This window comes from Mobula hypostoma, chromosome 24 (assembly GCF_963921235.1).
Source record: "Mobula hypostoma chromosome 24, sMobHyp1.1, whole genome shotgun sequence".
Classification (NCBI taxonomy): domain Eukaryota; kingdom Metazoa; phylum Chordata; class Chondrichthyes; order Myliobatiformes; family Myliobatidae; genus Mobula; species Mobula hypostoma.
The window spans coordinates 25,890,967-25,910,654 of NC_086120.1; the positions used below are offsets into that span (position 1 = coordinate 25,890,967).

The window sequence follows — 19,688 nt, forward strand, 5'->3', positions numbered from 1 at the left end:
AGATGTTGTTGTGGGTTCTCCAGTGATGGTCTCCAATGAAGGGTCTGTCTATGACGGTCTCCCATTTAAAACCTCCATATTGGGGAGTGCTGTCTGTTATCAGGAGCATTCACTTGTCTGAGTGATTGGCAAGAGTATTCCTCCTGTATGATATCTGTAACACAGGGATGTGTTTTGATTACAGGGGTCCAGGTGGTGGGAGATCATGGCCAAACCCACCCAATGCTAATTCGGTAAGTAACCAATGATTAGGTGTCAGAAGGAATCAGAGAAACCAAATAATCCTCCAACAATGATGTGATCGGTTCCCCTTTTCCAACCCCATCACAGTCAGTCTGTTGTTTTGGTGTCAATACTCCAAGCCCTATTCCTGCCAGTTATCCAATCTTATCACTGAGTTCTTCTTCTGGTTGGTTAATGGTTTTACAATAGGACTCGAGTTCATTCTGAAAACAATGTAAATTGGCAGTGACTGCGAAACAGCTCAGAAATGGAGATACCTAACGTTGCATACACTGACATTAGGATGAGATCAGCCATGAACTTACTGAAAGGTGACCTACTCCTATGTTCTTATAGATTGTATCTTCAGTTAAGCGGGTCCAACAATGGCTATAACGTAGGAGTGTTGCTAGACCTGAAGTCTCCAGTAATGGAGGTTCATTGCTAATGGTTTGCCTCTTTCTTCGCCCCAGATACCATATTCCTCATCATCACCGGGCAGCTATGTGGTGAGTTTATTGTCCTCAGAAAAATGCACGTCCTGCTAGATGGGCAAAGGCCTGCTCACACCACCCCTGCACCAAAGTCCACACCCTCCAGCCCATACCTGCCTTCACTAATCGTCCCTCCCTGCACACCCCACAGCCAGCTCCTCTCTCCTCCTCAAATTCCTCTCCTGCAGTTCTCCCCCACCCCGCGTTCCCCCCTCCTCATTCGCTTCCCATCACAGTTTACACCACTACCATCCCAATGCAAGCCCCTCCCTGGATGCACCCCTTCCCTTCTTTCTGCCCATTCCCTCTCCTGCACATTCTGTCTGATGCACCCGTACCCTGTAAGCCTCCCCAAGGCCATTAACCACACTGAGCCCTTCCCCTTCCAATGTCCACCCTTTCCTGACTGGTTTTGTTCCACTCCCACCACTGAACGGCAGATATTTCTGCAGCTTTTACTCCCTACCTCCCCCAGTCCTCCCTCAGTCACTCTAAGCTCCATTTCTCTCCCTCCTCCTCCCCTCCGCGACAGAGTAGGATTCCCCAATACCATTCGCACCCCTCCCATGTTGCCCTTTGTTAACCTGTTTTTTTTCCCATGTGATCTCTCTCTCAGGGTCCACCGGGCAGCGGACCCTCAGGAACGCCAATCATTCCCAGCCCTGGAGGTAATGAATCTCGTCCCTCTTTTGGTTCTTAAGGAAGCGACGGTGATGGAGGATAATGAAGTTATAGGGGTGTCGGAGTGGTGTTGGGTTGTGATTCATAACACTGTCGGGTCATTCAGTCCCACCTGTTGGAATGCATCAGTACCCAGGCCCTATCTCTGCCTACTTTGAACCCCGTGCACCAAGCATCCTCCCAGATGGCGCGTGCTGGTGTGTTACATGTTCTGCCATGACGCAGCCTTGAGACCTGTTTAAAGACTGGAAAATGGTCTCTTCCAGTTATTGTGCCTGCTGCTCTTGAAGGGCAGTCCGGAGGATGGGATGGGCAGACATGGCAACAAGCTGAACCACGTGGCCAACTCTTTGACACCGATTGTTTTGAGTGCTGAGACCTCAGCGGTGTTGGGCTGAGCCCTTTGAAGAAATTTCTCATTGAATTCATGTCCTTGCGGCTCAGTCGCCTGTCTTGAGCCATCTTCTGGAATTACCTTCCATGTCATTCCACACGGCACAGAGGGATTTACTGTATAGGCTGCCCCAGCAATACTCCGCTTCCTACCCCAGCCTGTGGTCTGCACATGCAGTGTTAGTCTATTCTGCCATGGGGGGCATCTTGCTGTGTTGGAATCTCCCCCTTTAATGTGAGGAGACAGAATGGAGAGCATTGCACAAATCCCACGTAATAGTTCAGAAGATGGTTCATGAATCCACACACTGTCTATAATTGGGTCTAGCCTTGGTTCTGGCCAAGGTGGGTCTAGTCCTGGATCTGGCCCAGCTGAGTTCAGGCAGTGGCCCATCAAAAAGTTCATCCAAGCCATCAATCTGATCCACTTCTAATGTTCTGTTCATATCTGGGTGTCCCGGCAGAGTGACCATACAATGTCCACAGGATTACTGGTGACCTTCCAGGATGGGTGAGTCCCACAGGGACTAGAGTGTGTCCTGGCAAGTGAGTGGGACATCTTAATGTCAGCTGTTCTGTTGATGTTTCCAATTATTTAAAAAATGAAAATTATAGCTTAAATACAGACTAAACCTGCCTCATCCTGTACCCCTGTAGTGCTGTGATATCTCCTCACATATTCTGTGTGTCAGGAGAAGATGTCTGTTTTTTCAAGGTTCAGGATTGCATAATATTTCCAGTACACAAGTGTAAAGAACAGAATAACTGATACTCTGGATCAAATGCAGCACAAAAAACACAATGACTATACATACATAAGATAGCTTCTATACATAGATTGATCGTACATTCATAAAGTGACACTAGGCACAGGAGTGTCTATACCTAAGGACAGGAAATTATAAAGTAGTGGTGGTGGGTTTGATTAGTGGGTGGAAGTGTTGATCAGCCTAACTGCTTGTGGAAAGTCTGGTGATCCTGGCATAGATGCTAAGTAGCCTCTCCCTGGTGAGAGCAGAACAGTGTATGAGCAGGGTGGGTGGGATCCTTCATGATGTTACTGGCCCTTTTCTGGCATCTTTCTCTATATATGTCCTTGATGGTGGGTAGGCTGGTGCCGATGATGCGTTGGGCAGTTTTGACTGTCGTTTGTGGAGCCTTCCTGTCTGCCACAGTACATTTTCCCTACCAAGCAGTGATGCAACATGATACGATGCTCTCTGCTATGTATCTGTAGAATGAAGTGAGTATGGATGTGCTAAGTCCAGCTCTCTTCAGCCTGCTCAGAGAGTAGAGACATTGGTGAGCTGTCCTGATTGTGTAGAATGCGTTTTGGGACCATGAGAGTTTGTGCTAGATGTGCACTCCCAGGGATATGAAAATGTTGGCAGTTTCCATTGCTGTGCTGCTGATGTAGAAGGGCGGAGGGATGTGAGTGGTACAAGTTCTCCTGAAGTCGATAGCTATCTCCCTTGTCTTGTTGACGCTGAGGGAGAGATTATTTGCCTGGCACCAGGCCTCCAGCACTTCCACCTCCTGTCTGTAAACTGTCTCATCATTGTTGGTGATGAGCCCCACCACTGTCGTGTCATCAGCAAACTTGACAACGTGATCACTCGGGTGTTCAGCCGTGCAGTCATGTGTTAGCAGAGCATACAGCAATGGGCTCAGCACACAGCCCCTGTGTTGAGGATGATGGAAAGGGAGGAGCGGTTGTACAGTACATCCTGACTATCTGAGCTCTACTGGTTAGGAAGTCCAACACCCAGTTGCATAGTGGTGTATTCAGACCGACATTAGGAGTTTATTCGCCAGGTTCTGTGGGACAGTAGTGTTGCCGGCTGAACTGAAATCCAGAAACAGAATTCTGACATAAGTGCCCTTGTTTTCTAAGTGTGTTAGGGCCAGGTGCATGACAGATGCTATGGCATCTGTCGTGGAGCATTTCTGTTGGTAAGCATATTGATGATTGTCTGATGTGGCAGGAATGGAGCTTTTGATGTGTCCCATTACCAGCCATTTAAAGCACTTTACGATGATTGGTGTCAATGCCACCAGGAAGGAGTCGTTTAGTTCTGAAGGTGTAGAGTTCTTTGGTACAGGGATGATGGTGGTTGATTTGAAGCACGTGGGGACAGCAGTCTGGAGGAGTGGAGTGTTGAAGATGTCAGTGAGCTGGTGTGCACGCTCCCCAAGTACTCGGCTGGCTGCCCTACAGGAGTTGATTCTTATTGTGTTTAAATGTGTTTTGATTCCTGGTCAATGTAGCAATGAAACCGTTCAAAGTTCCGTCACACAGATCAGAAAGGAGCATTTTGTTCTGAGCCATGCTGGGACAGAGTGTGCTAAAGAGTTTGTCTCTGCTCACTGCTTCTTCTGGGTATGAGGTGAGGATCAGAAATGTGGATCATTCCAATAGGAATGCTGCTTGATTGTGGCTTGAAAGGATTGAGTTTAAGAGCCAAGAGGTAATGTTACAGCTATATAGGACCCTGGTCAGACCCCACTTGGAGTACTGTGCTCAGTTCCAGTCACCTCACTGCAGGAAGGATATGGAAACTATAGAAAGGGTGCAGAGGAGATTTACAAGGATGTTGCCTGGGTTGGGAGCATGCCTTATGAGAATAGGTTGAGTGAATGAACTTGGCCTTTTTTCCTCGGAGCGATGGAGGATGAGGGGTGACCTGACAGAGGTGTATAAGATGATAAGAGGCATTGATCGTGTGGATAGTCAGAGGCTTTTTCCCAGGGCTGAAATGGCTATCACGAGAGGGCACAGTTTTAAGGTGCTTGGAAGTAGGTACAGAGGAGATGTCAGGGGTAAGTTTTTTACACAGAGAGTGGTGAGTGCGTGGAATGGGCTGCCAGCGACAGTGGTGGAGGTGGATATGATAGGGTCTTTTAAGAGACTCCTGGACAGGTATATGGAGCTTAGAAAAATAGAGGGCTATGGGTAACCTTAGGTAATTTCAAAAGTAAGTACATGTACAGCATAGCATTGTGGGCTGAAGGGCCTGTATTGTGCTGTAGTTTTTTCTGTTTCTATGAAACTCCAGCAATCTCCAAGTCCTGCCTTTAACCTTTGTCTTTTGTTATTTTTTATCAGATTCTACCAACTCCAGTGAGAACATGTACACGATGATGAATCCCATTGGGCCTGGAGGGAATCGACCGGGTGTAAGTCTGAGGGAAGTGGCTCTGTGGGGCAGTCTACCTGTGATTCTGAGAGCTCTGGATCTCTGGTCCGTGCTCAGGGTCAGATTTGCAAGGAGGATTGTGTCAGGTTGTGCTTTCTGCAGTCAAACAACTGATAGATATAGACTGTCCAGATTTATTTAAGAGTTCTGAGTGGGGCAAACAAAGGGGTGTTTGCACCCAATGTAACTCAGCAGCTTCAGGAGGGGAAGATAACTCCAACCCTTTAATGTCATCTCTGCTCATCTCATTCCATCAGCTGCTGAACCCTGGTGCACACCATTGTTACCCTTGGATTTGTCTGCTTCCCATCTCACCATGAATATCTTCCTGATTGTGTAGAATGTGTTTTGGGACCATGAGAGTTTGTGCACTCCCAGGAGTTTGAAAATGTTCGCAGTTTCCACTGCTGTGTCCCTGATATAGAAGGGTGCAGAGGTTGTGAGTGGGGCAAGTTCTCCTGAAGTCAATACCTTGTTGAAATTGAGGAAGTGGTTATCTGCCTGGCACCTGGCCTCGAGCACTTCCACCTCCTCTCTGTGAGCTGTCTCAATGTTGTTGGTGATGAGCCCCACCACTGTCCTGTCATCGGCAAACTTGACAGTGTGATCACTGGGGTGTTTGGCCTTGCAGTCATGATTTAGCGGAGTGTATAGCAATGGGCTCAGCACACAGCCCCGGGGGGGGAGGGGGTTGGCACCCATGTTGTGGATGATGGGGTAGGGAGGAGCAGGTGGTGCATCCTGACTATCTGAAGTCTATTGGTTAGGAAGTCCCAACACCCTGTTACACGATGGTGTATTTAGATCGGCATGTAGGAGCTTGTTCACCACGGTCTGTGTGACAACAGTTTTGAATGCTGAACTGTGTGTCGTGTGAATAAAATTGAGCTCATCCAAAAGTCCGCTGTTCCTGTGCTCTGTCCGCGAGCTTATTGATCAACATTTCAGTCCCCTCAGTCATCCCCAGATTGAACCATGGGCGCCTGTGCTTTGACCCCTTCTTTCTAGATCCTCCTTAAATCCTACACCCACAACCGTGCTTTTGGTCACTAATTTTATTCGATTTGAAGTTTCTTGGACCATTTTGTTAAAAGTGCTGCATAACCATGATGTCTAGGAAAGCAGGCAAAAAATCTTAGAACACTTCAAGCATAGAAGGAGGCTGTTTGATCCACCTTTCCTACTGTGGAAATCCCATCCATATTATTCTTTCACTCTGAAAATTATCCTTTCTTAATGCCTAGCCTAATCCTTCTTTGAAAGCACCAATTGATTCCTTCCATTTTCCTCACAAAATTAGCTCCAAATCAACGGTCAACCTTCTGAATTCTTTTGCTGAAAATTTTTGATCAGTGCCCCCCAGTCCTTGGAACAGCTTCCACATATTTAGGACCAAGCGCTGGCTGCTTGTGTCCTCGAACAGGAAATGATCAGGAAGCTCATTCCCAAAAATACAATACTGCAGATGCTGGAAATCCAAAATAAAACCAGAAAGATGGAAATAGTCAGCAGGTTAGGCAGCACCTGTGGGGAGAGAAACAGAATTAGCATTTCTGGGTGATATCAGTTTTGATCATATAATTGAGGCCCTCATTGGTTAGGGTGGACCATGGATGTGGCATCTCAGCTGTCTATATGATACACAAGCCTGGGTAATATGATACAGAGAGCGAGCTGTCGCCCATGCAGCAGGTGCCCCCTCTCCACTCAGCTGATGAATGAATCCAAAGGAATGGCAGAGACCAATATAGTTTGTCACCAGTGGCATTGCAGGAGTTGCCAGTCAGCGTTGGACTGCCCTAGGGACTCCAGCTCTGGAACTTTCCCCATCAGTGGGTATAGCCGCAAGGCAGCAGAGATTTGAGATCAGAGTTTTCCTTCTGCTAGATGAGATGCCAACCACAGCCAACAAGACCCATCTGCCTGAAATGACTGGTTTTAATGCACCAGTAAGCTGCCTTTGCCCCTTCTCCTGAGAGTAGAAAAGGTTCTGCTGGGCTTAGTAGCTAAGCCACACAAGAAGGCTAGGAGTTGGACTTGGTTGTCAGAGGCTATTTGAGATATATGCCACTGGGAGCATTTAATAGACAGTGGGAGCTTATCCCCAACACCACTCCAGCTATAGAAATCTTAAGGATCCAATCATATAATTATTATAATAATATATGTTGCAGTACTACTGATATCTCATAAGGGGTAAGAGCAGAACTCAATGTCCTTCTTTAAACCCTGGCAGCAAGCAGGGTGGTTGGTTTAATACCCGTGCATCAATAGGTCTATGCAACAGTGCAGCATTATTCAATATTACTGAGGAAATCTTCAAAAGGTGGTGCCTCAAAAAGGTGGCAGGCATCATTAAGGACCCCCATCACCTCTTCTCATTGCTACCATCAGGGAGGAGGTACTGGAGGCTGATGACGCATACTTAACAATTTAGGAACAAGTAAACTCCTCTAGTTTTATTTCGAAGGCTTCCTTCACCAGGCGGTCCCAAAAGCCATTGGCACGACACAGTAGTTCTGTGCCGTCAAAGTCAATCCTATGGCCGTGGCGAATGCAATGTTCTGCTACTGCCAATGAAATAAAATTAGAAGAAAAGAATTTTAACAAAGATGAAGGTCTTGCTCAAACTAAGCACTAAAATTCTAGGCGTTGTCTGGAACCGGACTAGACATGCCAGGGCATCGTCCCTGATGAAGGTGCCGGAGTTCGTCATTGATACAAGGTAGGAGGTGGAAACCTGATTGGATGAGGACAAACCAATCAGGAGGGACGGACGATGGGGGTATAAATACCACCGGACTAGACATGCCCAGGCACCATCCCTGATGAAGATGGCAGAGTTTGTCATCGAAACGTCGGTTAAAATCGAGATACCTGTACCCGGCTGGAAGCCCAAGAAGAGTTTATTTGTCATAGATGCTGGGAAAACACTAGATCCCTTTTCAATTTAGGAACAGCTTCTTCCCCTCCGCCATCATATCTCTGAAGTCCATGATCCTATGAACACTACCTCATCATTTTGCACTGTTTATGTCCTTATTTATATTTCTTATTTGTAACATTTTATACATTGCACTGTACTGCTGCCGTAAGACAACACATTTCATGACATATGTCAGTGATGATAAACCTGATTCTAATCCTGCTTCACTGGTATCAGCTTGAGTTTGTGGATTGGGCTCAAGCCTATTATTATTTAAGGAGATCTGTGCTTCCCACTGAGCAGAAAAAACTAACATGCCTTGTGGTCCCTACACACAGACCCCTGCATTGAGTGGCATGGAGTAGCAGGTAACTTGTCTCTTCCTTATCTCTCTTTCAGTTCCCAATGGGTCCTGGAGCTGAGGGTCCTCTTGGTGGAATGGCAGGCATGGAGCCTCATCACATGAACGGAACGCTAGGTAATGGCCGGTGATGTAAAGTGAGCCTGTAGTAATGTAGAGTAGTGGGCCTGGAGTAAAAGTAATTCAGGCTGGCAACACATAGCCTGAAGGCCTGGAGTAACAAAATAAGGAAAACTTGGGCTTGGAGTAGAACAAAGTAATGTAGACAAGACCCTGGAATAAAACAAGTAACGTAGGCTTGGACCCGAATTAGCAGACATGAGCCTGGAGCGACACAGAATAATATAGATTAAAAACCCAATTAACATTCATAGAGTCATAGCGAAGTACAGCACAGAAACAGGCCCTTTGGCCCATCTAGTCTGTGTCAAACCATTTAAGCTGCCTACTCCCATTGACCTGTACCAGGACCATACCCCTCCATACCCCTACCATCCATGTACCTATCCGAACTTCTCTTAAACATTGAAATTGAGCTTGTATGCACCACTTGCACTGGCAGCTCGTTCCACACTCTCTTGACCCTCTGTCTGAGTGAAGAAATTTCCCCTCATGTTCCCCTTAAACTTTTCACCTTTCACCCTTAACCCATGACCTCCAGTTGTTGTCTCACCCAACCTCAGTGGAAAAAGCCTACTTTCATTTATCCTATCTGTACCCCTCATTATTTTTTTATATCTCTATCAAATCTCCTCTCAACCTTCTACGTTTCAGGAAATAAAGTCCTAAACTATTCAATCTTTCAGTAACCATAGATTATGGAACTGAATAACATGCAGTTGGGCTTGGAGTAACAAGTGGAATTTATTGTCATATGCAGAAGTACTGTGAGGTACAGGTAGAGTACAATGAAAAGCTTGCTTGCATCAGTGTGTAGTAACATGGGCATACAGCTATAACAATGTAATGCAGCCCAGAACTGCCTTATGTTCGGTGGTTTCCAGAGTAACATTATCATGGACATATGTACAATGCAATTCATCAAGATCAGGGGGCAGAGGGAATGAAGATCCAATAGTGGTGGCATTGGAATGAAAAGTGTTAGAGCCTTTCTCCCCTCCTTTGGGCTCCATGGTGCCTTGCCACCTCCATTTGGGAACTAGATGATCATTACACCCTTTTCTGTTCACTCTTGGTGTTGGGGCCAAGGATCTGAGCTTTTAAATGAGCCAAGGTGAGAGGGAGCAACTAACAGTCTTTCTGTGTCTTTCAGGTTCTGGTGATATCGATGGATTGTCAAAGGTATGTTGGTGCCTGAAGGCTATAGGTCACATGTTGCAGATCACACAGACTTTGTTGGCCTTCTTGTTATATAAATTCTAAATTCAGAAACAGACCTTCTGCTCTGAGCTCGTGTTTCTGCCCCACAGTGGTCTTCTCCCATCCATTTCCATTTCACCCCACCACATCTCCTCTCACCCTTGTATGTTTAGCCAGCTCCCCCTTAAACCCTACTCTGCTGCTCACATTATGCCTCTCAGTAAGAGCGAGATCCACATTCTGCCAACTCTCCAGGCAATAGAGCTTTCTCTTGAGTTCCAGACTAGGTGGATCAATCACCGTCTTATTGAAGTTGCTGAGTATAGAATTAGAAGCACCTCCTTGTTTACTGAACTCTGTCATCACTTAAAGTTTTTTTTAGCTGTCCTCCCTCCACCTGTTTACTTGACCAGTTAAAGAGAAGAACCCCACCTAACCAGTTCCGTCATTCCTGCTAGTCGCAGCTCAGACTTTCAGAATACGTCCCAGAAGGCTCTTTCTCCAGTGGTGGCGAGTGATACCCTCATTGTGGGACAGTGCAACATTTCTGAATGTGTGGGCCCGATCAACTGTAAGAGTTATCCCTCAACTCTGATCCAGAATAATGCTCCTGCTGTCAAATTTTCCTTCATAATCCGCCGCCTTCTATGATCAGAAATATCTCGTGAGTCTTTTTACGTCTTCAGCACATCCCAAAGTGCCTCACAGCCACTGAAGTACGTCTTGAAATTTAGTCACTGCTGTAATTTAGTTAGAAAGTACAACAAATAAATAATTATTCATGGCAGGCTTCCATACAGCAGTAATAATGACCAGATAATCTGCTTTAGCTGTTGATGGAGAAGTGAGTCATGTCCAGGAAATTGAGAGCTCCACTCATGTTCTACTTGGAATAGTAGCTGTGGGACTTTGGATTCTAATGATCTGAATAACACTGGCTTTCCAAGCATAGTCTACAGTCTCCTCTGGGTCAATTAGAGAATCAGGTCGTCAGCCTTACAGCTCTGATGCTAATCTACGTACAGGCCACCCTGGGTAACACTTTGACAGAAGTCCTTTAGTCTACTTTTGTCCCTTAGTAAATGCACTTAAAAATCACTCAATGTGGTAACCATACCTTCACAGAATGGTAATGAATGGTATCAGACACACAGAAAACTGATAAAAACAATAACAATTACTAAAAATGGAAAGAGGCAGGAAACTGCATGCTGCTATTATTTGTAAGAACAAATGCAATTGTGTACATCGGACTAGAATTGAATCATTTTATGGGAGCTCATGCACATGCAGGAGTGTCCATAAGTCAGGCATTCTTAATCCAGAGACGGCTTGAAGCAGCCTTCCTGTAAGAGGTCTAAGAATGGGAGAATCCCTGTTTAAACATAACCTCTAGTATCATTTCCAAAACTTAATGTAAAACTGTGTTCAGACTCCATCTAGTGACTGTTTGCTGCAACTACATCCACAGCCGCTTTCCATATATAAAAATATTTGATTCTCCATTCAAGATTCAAGATTGTTTAGTGACATTTCCTGTGCACAACTGTAAAGGAGAATAAAATAATTGCTACTCCGGATCTGATGGTCACAGAAAAAACTCAAAAGATAGAGAAAACAATAACAATTTTTGTAAAAACACTATAAATATAAATACATAAATTGATTGTATGTCCGTAAGGTGATGCGAGGCTGTACTTAAGGTGACTGACATGAAATAAAGTAATGGTGGAGTTAGTGGATGGAGGCATTGATCAGTCTTACTGCTTCGGGAAGGTAACTGTTTTCGAGTCTGGTGGTCCTGGCAGGGATGCTACATAGCCTCCTCCCTGATGGACAGGTTGGCTGGGTTCCTTCATGATGTTACTGGCTCTTTCTAGGCACCTTTCTGTATATATGTCCTTGCTGGCAGGTAGGCAGGCGCTTGGTGATGTGATGGGTAGTTGTAATGCCTTCATGGCCACTGCAGTGGAGTTTCTATACCAAGCAGCAATGTAACTTGTCAGGATGCTTTCCACTTCACATCTGTAGAAGGACGTTAATATGGATGTGCAGTCCAGCTCTCATCAGCCTCCTCAGAAAGTAGAGGCATTGATAAGCTTTCTTGACTGTGTAGGATGTGTTCTGGGACCAAGAGAGGTTGTGTGTGATGTGCACTCCCAGGAGTTTGAGACTGCTCGCAGTTTCCACTGCTGTGTCACTGATATAGAGACCGGTATGAGTTGTGCCAGTTCTCCTGAAGTCGATAACCATCTCCTATGTCCTTTTGGCATTAAGGAAGAGGTTATTTGCCTGGCACCATGCCTCCAGCTCTTCCATCTCTTCTTGTTAAGCCTTCTCAACATCGTTGATGACAAGCCGCACCACTGTCGTGTCATCGGCGAGTGATGATGTGATTGCTCAGGTGTTTGGCCGTGAAGTCGTGGATGAATTATTCCCTTATACCTGTAATTCGTAATGGTTTGCAGTGAATGTGATTCAGACATTGATGTAGGAAAACAGAGTTAATGATGAGATTGCTTGATAATCACCGTGTCTGTCATCCCTTTCAATTTAGAATTCCCCGAACAATATGACAGGGATCAGCAATCCTCCTGGAACTCCACGTGATGATGGCGAGATGGCAGGAAACTTTTTAAACCCTTTCCAAAATGAAAGTGTAAGTTAAGCCACAGATTGTCTGTCTATCTACTCTCCCCCTCTCTCTCCCCGCCTCTCTTACTCATTTTCTCTCTGACTCTGACTCTCTCTCTTTCCCCTCTGTCTCTTCCTCTCTCACTCTCTTTCTCTCTGTCTCTGTCTCTCTCTCTCTCTCTCTCTCTCCACCTCTCTCTCTTTCTCTCTCTCCCCCTCCCCCTCTTTCCCTTTCCCTCTCCCTCTCTCTCGCTCTATCCCCCTCTCCCTCTCTCTATCCCCCTCTCCCTCTCTCTCCCTCCCTCACCCTCTCTCTCCCTGTGTCTAGGTCTCTTTCTCCTTTTCTCTGTCTGCCACTTTGCTCAGCACTTTGGTAGAAGAAATAAAAGGGTAGACTATTCAAAATTCAAAAATGAGGTGCAAAGGTCTTGGGAGTCTTCATGCAAGATTCCCTAAAGGTTAGTTTGTAAGTTGAGTTGGTGGTAAGGAAGGCAAATGCGATGTTAGGATTCATTTTGAGAGGTCTAGAACATAAAAGCAAGGATGTAATGTTGAGACTTTATAAAGCACTGGTGAGGCCTCACTTGGAGTATTGTGAGCAGTTTTGGGCCCCTTATCTTAGAAAGAATGTGTTGACATCAGAGAGGGTTCAAAGGAGGTTCACAAAAATGATTCCAGGATATGATGGCTCTGGGCCTGTATTCACTGGAATTCAGAAGAGTGAGGGGTGACCTCACTGAAACCTATTGAACAGAGAAAAGCTTTGATGGAGTGGATGTGGAGAGGATATTTCATATGGTGGGGGAGTCTAAGACTAGAGGACCCAGCCTCAGAATAGGGAGGTGTCCTAGAACAGAGATGAGGAGGAATTTCTTTAGCCAGAGAGTGGTGAATCTGTGGAATTCGTTGCCTCAGGCGGCTGTGGAGGCCACGTCTTTGGGTTTATTTAAGGCAGACGTTGATAGATTCTTGATTGATCAGAGTATGAAGGGATACAGGGAGACAGCAGGAGATTGGGGCTGAGAGAGAAAATGGATCAGCCATGATGAAATAGCAGAGTACACTCCTTGGGACAAATGGCCTAATTCTGCTCCTATATCTTATGGTCTTATGACTATTTTGCAAATTCCATTTTTCATCACTTCCACTGGCCATGTCTTACTGCTCTACATTTCACAACTTCCATAATCTTTTGCCCATGTCTTCACTCTCTAGCTCATTAGCAGATGACCTTGTTTTCAGCTTATTCCCCCGCTCACCCCAGTTTTACCCTCCCTCCCCCATACTCCCTGCTTTCTCTCGTCTCCTTCCCGATTCTGACCAAGCATCTTCAACCTGAAAGGTTGATTCTATTTCTCTTCCTGCTGCTGAGTATCTCCTACATTTTCCACTTTTGATTAAGATTTCCACTGTCTGCGGTTATTTCTGATTGTCACTTAACTTATGTCTCCAACAGTAACCTCTTCTAAACCTAGAGGTTATTGGGCTGAAATCAGGAACAAGAACAGTGATATCTCAACTGTGTTTCCTTCCCTAAAGCTAATTAATGAACCTGACCAGGTTTACAGCAATCCATCAGCTCAGTAATCATACATACCCACGGATATTTAAAAAACTAAATGTCCAAGAAAGCCACAGTTTGAACTTGAGGGCTTATTTCCATGTGGTTTTGTTAAAAAAATAAACTTTGCATGCTAATTTTCTAAGGCATTTGTTGGGAAAAGTGTGGAGGAGATTTACAGGAATAATTCTAGTATAAAGCTGTCAGGAGATGTGGAAAAACTGAGGCTGTTCTCCTTAAGGCAAGATCTGATGACATTTCTTTGGCGAAGGAGGAGAAGCTGTTTCTAATGACGGTGTTTTCTTTCCCCAGTACTCCCCAAGTATGACGATGAGCGTGTGAGCAAGTCGTACACACTCTCTCTTCTGATCCTCGTGCAATCCCACTAGAAATGAGAAGAAAGCGTGGATGGCCATTTGCTATTGAAACTAAACAATATTTAATGGACAATTACCTGCGCAGTTGTGTCTGCTGCACTGTGCTGTAGTTAAGTTGGAAGGAAGTCTGAGGCCTGTTGGAGGAATGGAAGATGTTATATTTAAGCATGGGGCTGAGGGGGGAGGGGAGGGGAGGGGATGGCATGGGGAGGGCGATCAAAGATATTTTACTGTTTTAATACTTTCTTTTGTATAAAAAATGTTGTTCATTCAGATGACAAAGATGCATAAAGGCCTTGGTCCTGGGGCAGGCCCAAGCCGGCACAGTATGTGGGTATTTCAGTTACATGGTGCTGTGATAACCAAGCAACACCATTCTGTCTTTATCTTGACCTAGGGAAGGGGCAATGGAGGGATGATAGGCATTTCATGTTTTACTGGAACATCCAGTGGTCTCCAGTCCAGTAGAGTCCTCTCAGGTTTTGGTGGCAGAAGGACCTCTTTCCACAGAATATCACTTTGAGAGGTCTGGGTACAGCCAAAGAGTTGAGTCTTCTGACTGTAGGCTTGGCCTCTGCAGTTGGAAGCTCTTTCTGCATGCTTTAGCAGTTTTTGGGCTGTGCAGCAAAGGTCACAATTCGGACAGAGGCCCTCGCTCCTCAACACGCCACCCCTGAGAGCTCCTCTCCATCTTTTCTGTATCTGCATCTTTGCCCATGAAGAATTCCTTCAAACTTCACCTCAAATCCAAGCTTCTTGGAAGTTAAAATTCTTCCTGCTGTTTAGATGCATGTGAATGAATATTTATAATTTTAAGTGTTCATTGTCCCTGGGCTCAGGTCTATAAAGCACCGAATCTGCACTGATCTTTTGAACTTTTCCCATTGTCTCCACGGTGAAAACATCACAGCACAGATCCGAAGGTTCTTAGTTCTGCTCCTTGATCAGCCATTAACCAAGGGAAAGCCCAGCAAACTTGTCTTTATGGACAAATACGACCGTGTGGGAGATGAAAATGCCTATGGTGCTGTTCAACCCTTGCTCACCAGCACATGAACCAGACCCCAGATTCACCTGAAAGCTAACTACTGTTTTGATCAGAAGGGGCTTCCTTGTAAATATTGTAATCACTTACTGTCAAATGGCTTCTTTCAAAAATTCTGGAATAGATTTGGTACTTGGAGCTCGTACTGACATGAATTATGTATGCCCTGAGTCCCTGCTGCCCACTGGATTCAACAAAAGACCTTGGCCTCACTAACCAACTTCACACTGGAGCAACCACAACTGCCATATGTGTGGCACTTATCTTGTGGATTGCTAAAAGTCTTCAATTGCAAAATGACCAGTTGTCTGATAGCATGGCTTCGGTTGTTAGTGTTGGCTCAGATTCTAGGAGGTACTCCAGGGTTTCTGAGGGGTTGTCAGCATCTACCAAAGAGGTTTGAGCAGGGGGACTTGGCCCTTAGTCTAAATGACAATAGATTATGTTCATCTCAAGTGTATCAACCATAGAAGGAGATGGATGTGTGGACCTTACTGGGGCATCCAAAAACATCAACAAAGCAGAATATGGTGAAATAGCTGAATGGTTGTCCACAAATGGGGCTATTGAGTGAAAGACCTTGGTGCAATTTAAGCATAAGTTTGTTGAGTATTGATGGGTAGAGACATTAGACTTTTAAGATTAGGTGAGCTAAACGGTTCTCCTTGCCCAGCTAAAACAAAAACCTTGCAAGTTCCCCAAATGAACCAGAGTTTTCCTGTTCTGAATGTTCCATATCACAGTTAAATCGGCTCCACCTCTGGGGATCTCCCTCTCTGCTATCTGCCTTCCTTCACAAACCTTATGTCCAACAGAACTGAATACTTCCTGCAGTTCACTGACTGTCACCCCCACAACATAACCAGCAACCTCCAGCTTAGTTCACATTCACCTGTTTCCTCACTTAGAAGGGCCTTTGCAAAATTTTCACTACTACAGTCTAGGTAAGATGCAGGCCTGCTGCCGGTGTATCTATCATCCATTTCTTGATCATTGTACAGTCTCAGAGGAGGTTGTTCCTCATCTCTCTCTCTCTCTCTCTCTCTATATATATATATATATATATGTATATATATATATATATGCACACACTGCAGATGCATGCTCTCTATCAACGTAGTAAAGTCTTCACATTTTTCTTTGCAAACACATTGCCATGACACTTGCTCGCTCACTGTCTCTGTTCACACATATTTCCTGCCCCCCTGAAGATCCATTCCCTCTCACTTCAGGTCTGTGATGTCTCACCTAAGGACCTATTCACCATGAAGTCACAGTGACCACAATATGCTAAAGTTTGCTTCCATCTTTAAATTTTATGGTGTTGAATCCCCGTTTTTCTGTTTGATTCTGTTGCTGCTTGTACTTTGACACCAGCCTTTGCTTTGTGTGACCGTAGCTGGAAGAGGAAGATTCCCACAGACCGACATTCCAGAGTGGACGTTACTGAGAATATCAATAAGAAGGGACAATTGTGGGGTTGCAAAATGGCAGAGTTTCATGGGGAGCGTCATGTTGCTGAGAGGCTTTGTGTTGAAATCTCCACCAGGATGCCATGAATTAGCAAGGAGAGGGTTCAGAATAAGAGCAGAGCCAAGATTTGTCTGTACAAACCCTGGAGATATTCAGAACTGAGCAAAATTGTTAAGGGAGGAGGGCAGCTTCAGTGGTCTAGCCCCTCATTATCAGAGTCAGCCTGATAACCCAACTAGGTTATCATGACATCCTCTCCCTTTGAGAGGGATCCTGCATGATAGAATCCAAGAGCCTGCTAGCCTCCATTTAATATCCTCTGGGTCCTGCACATCCTGTTCACCTGGATTCAATGCCCCCCCCCCCACCCCAGTTTCTACATAGTAGATTACAGAAACCCCTGGGTCCTTTGCCTTTGATCCCATACCTATGGGTCCTGCACACTTGGGCATTGCAGTCCCCTCGACCCTGCTCCTGCCAAGGTCCTGAACACACTTGGATTCCCCCTTCCTGAATCACTTCCGGGATCCCACACTCTTGACGGGAACAGAGAAAATCAAGCTTGAACTCAGAGCTGATAACATTTTAGCCGAATTGAAATCATAGTTATTACTTAAACTACACAGCGCACTGCTGGGTACCAGCAGGGACCTCAGCCAATCTTGAACCCATGTTTTTTTAAATATATATTTTTAATATCTATCATTTATGACTGTACAGTCCTGTATTCCTGCTGCCTGCCAATTGTGTTTGATGTATAATTGCATTAAACTTTTATGTTACGTCTTAACTGTATTGAACACAAATGTTGGCAGTTTGCTGACCCTCTCAGCCCCAAGTTTGCTATAGCGTTTTGTGTAGTTATATATATTATGTCACCTGTATGTTCTTTATATATTGTAAAGATTCTTTAGATGTTCAGTTGCGTATTATACTGCATCAATAAATGTCATGGATGCTTTTCTTATTTCCTGCCTACGTTGTGGCTTTCTGTTATAACAACATAACATAATTGGAGCAGGAGAAGGCCATTTGGCCCCTCAAGCCTGCGTCACCATTCAACAAAATCGTTACTGACCTTTTATATTACTTTCCTCTCCCATCTGTATCTCCTTTGATCCTTTTGTAGCAGGGAAATATTGTTCTGATTTAAATGCAATCTATGACTGAGCCTCCACAGCTTTAGAGACCAAAGATTCACCATCCTCTGAGTAAACAGGTTTCTCTTCATTTTAGAACTAACTCATCGGATCCTTAATGTTGAACACACGTTCCCTGATTTCAGACTCAGCCAGTAAAAGTATCCTCACCTTAACTATCCTGTTTTAAGTATGTGTTTCATTTCAATTTCTCATTCTTTGACACCTTGGGGAATAGGGGCCCAGCCTGATCAATTTCTCCTTGTATTAAAGACCAGCCGTGTCAGGAAAAAGGTCAAGTGAATCTTTGCTGCATTTCCTATATAACAAATATATTTTTTATAATTGTAAACAATATCCAGGCATTTCACGGAAGCTGTATAATTGTAGTAAGACACCTTTACCATATCCTCATTAATTTTGCCTTCCTAATTGCCTGCAGCATGTCAGACAGGGTTGGGACATAGCCCAAGTGCGGAGTGAGAATCACTGAACCGGGTTGATAGTTCAGACTTTAATGCGAACAGTGTTAAAGGGAAAAGAAAACAATAAACACTAGGCCAAACAGGACTGTTAACTAAAACTCTCAACTGGAAAATGAAGCCTACACTGCGGCTGAAAAGAACAACTAAGAATAAAACAAACACCAGTAGTCTTCAGAGTCACTTGACTGTCCAATTTCTCAGGCAAGGTGCAATGCAAGCAGGCAGCGAAGCGTTGCTGTGTCCAAGTCTCGACAAATACTACGACGGAATGAATGGAGTTAAATACTATCACATTGAAATAATAAATTAGCTGACATGTGCATATTCACGAGCGCAGTTGACGTATCTGCTGCGCTGCCGAACCTGCGGTTGTGACACTGCATCCTTCAGTGACCTGTGTACAGGGACATCCAGGTCCCCAGTCTTTGAAAAACTACTCAGCAATTTGTACCAAAGTGGACAACTTCACGTTGTACTCTTAAATGTATGCTTGTTCGTATCTTAGAATCCACTTTGCACCACCGTCCTCACATTTCCACTCGTGTTACCAGCAAAGGGATGGGGTTCCCTGAAAGGGACAGGAGTAGGTAGGTGTGCAGGTGAATAGAGGATAAACAGTGACAAGGAGAGCAGTGAAGAACACCTTCACACAGAATGGGGAGTAAAATCAGCACAGATGGAGGGCAGAGGTAATTCGGGATATCCGAGGATTGATTTATAGTAACCCTAATGGAAGCTAGGGTTGGCTGGTGGTGTAGTGGTATCAGCACTGGACTTCCAGACAGATGATCCTGAGTTCAGACCCAGCCGGGTCCCAACCTGGACAGCAGCAGTATCTGTGCGGAAGAAAGGCCTGGCAATCTACTTCTGTGTCTTACCATGAAAACGCTAAGAACCCAATACTTGACTTAAGAACAACAAAATGGAAGCAAAATTGTTGGACATTAAATTAAAGCAAGATCCTGTAGTGAAGGTAAGACATAATCAGAGGGACGTTAGTCTTCATACAGACTCAGCAAATTAAATTGGCAAAAGTACGAGGGGTGATTGATAAGTTCGTGTCCTAGGGTAGAAGTAGTTGAGTTAAACAGCTCTCATTAAATGCACATGAAGTTCAACTCTTTGAGTGATTATGCAGAAAGTTTGAAGTTAGTAACTCAACTCCTACCTTAGGCCACGAACTTGCTGTGGACCACTTGCTGGAGGTCCAAGACACCGACTTCTACAAAGAAGGGATCGGTATGCTCCACGACCGCTGGACTAAGTGTGTACATGTAGGAGGGGACTATGTTGAAAAATAAATGTGCTAGGTTTTCTAAGATTGACTCCTACCTTAGATCACAAACTTATTAATCACCCCTCGTAGTTTGAAAGATGAAA

The 19,688-nt window shown here is 44.9% G+C and overlaps 1 protein-coding gene across 4 annotated transcripts in view; it reads left to right on the top strand.

Moving 5' to 3' along the window:
- The window catches only part of ssbp4 (single stranded DNA binding protein 4), a 161,744-nt gene extending 147,411 nt beyond the window's left edge, over window positions 1-14,333 (top strand). For all 4 annotated transcript variants that reach the window (XM_063032774.1, XM_063032773.1, XM_063032776.1 and 1 more), the window contains 8 exons: window positions 185-233; window positions 696-731; window positions 1,333-1,384; window positions 4,897-4,967; window positions 8,313-8,391; window positions 9,548-9,576; window positions 12,152-12,253; window positions 14,102-14,333. In XM_063032774.1, coding sequence (XP_062888844.1) covers window positions 185-233; window positions 696-731; window positions 1,333-1,384; window positions 4,897-4,967; window positions 8,313-8,391; window positions 9,548-9,576; window positions 12,152-12,253; window positions 14,102-14,131 — 448 coding nt within the window. In that variant the 3' untranslated portion in view covers window positions 14,132-14,333. The remainder of the gene's footprint in view (window positions 1-184; window positions 234-695; window positions 732-1,332; window positions 1,385-4,896; window positions 4,968-8,312; window positions 8,392-9,547; window positions 9,577-12,151; window positions 12,254-14,101) is intronic.
- Window positions 14,334-19,688: the final 5,355 nt, after the last annotated feature.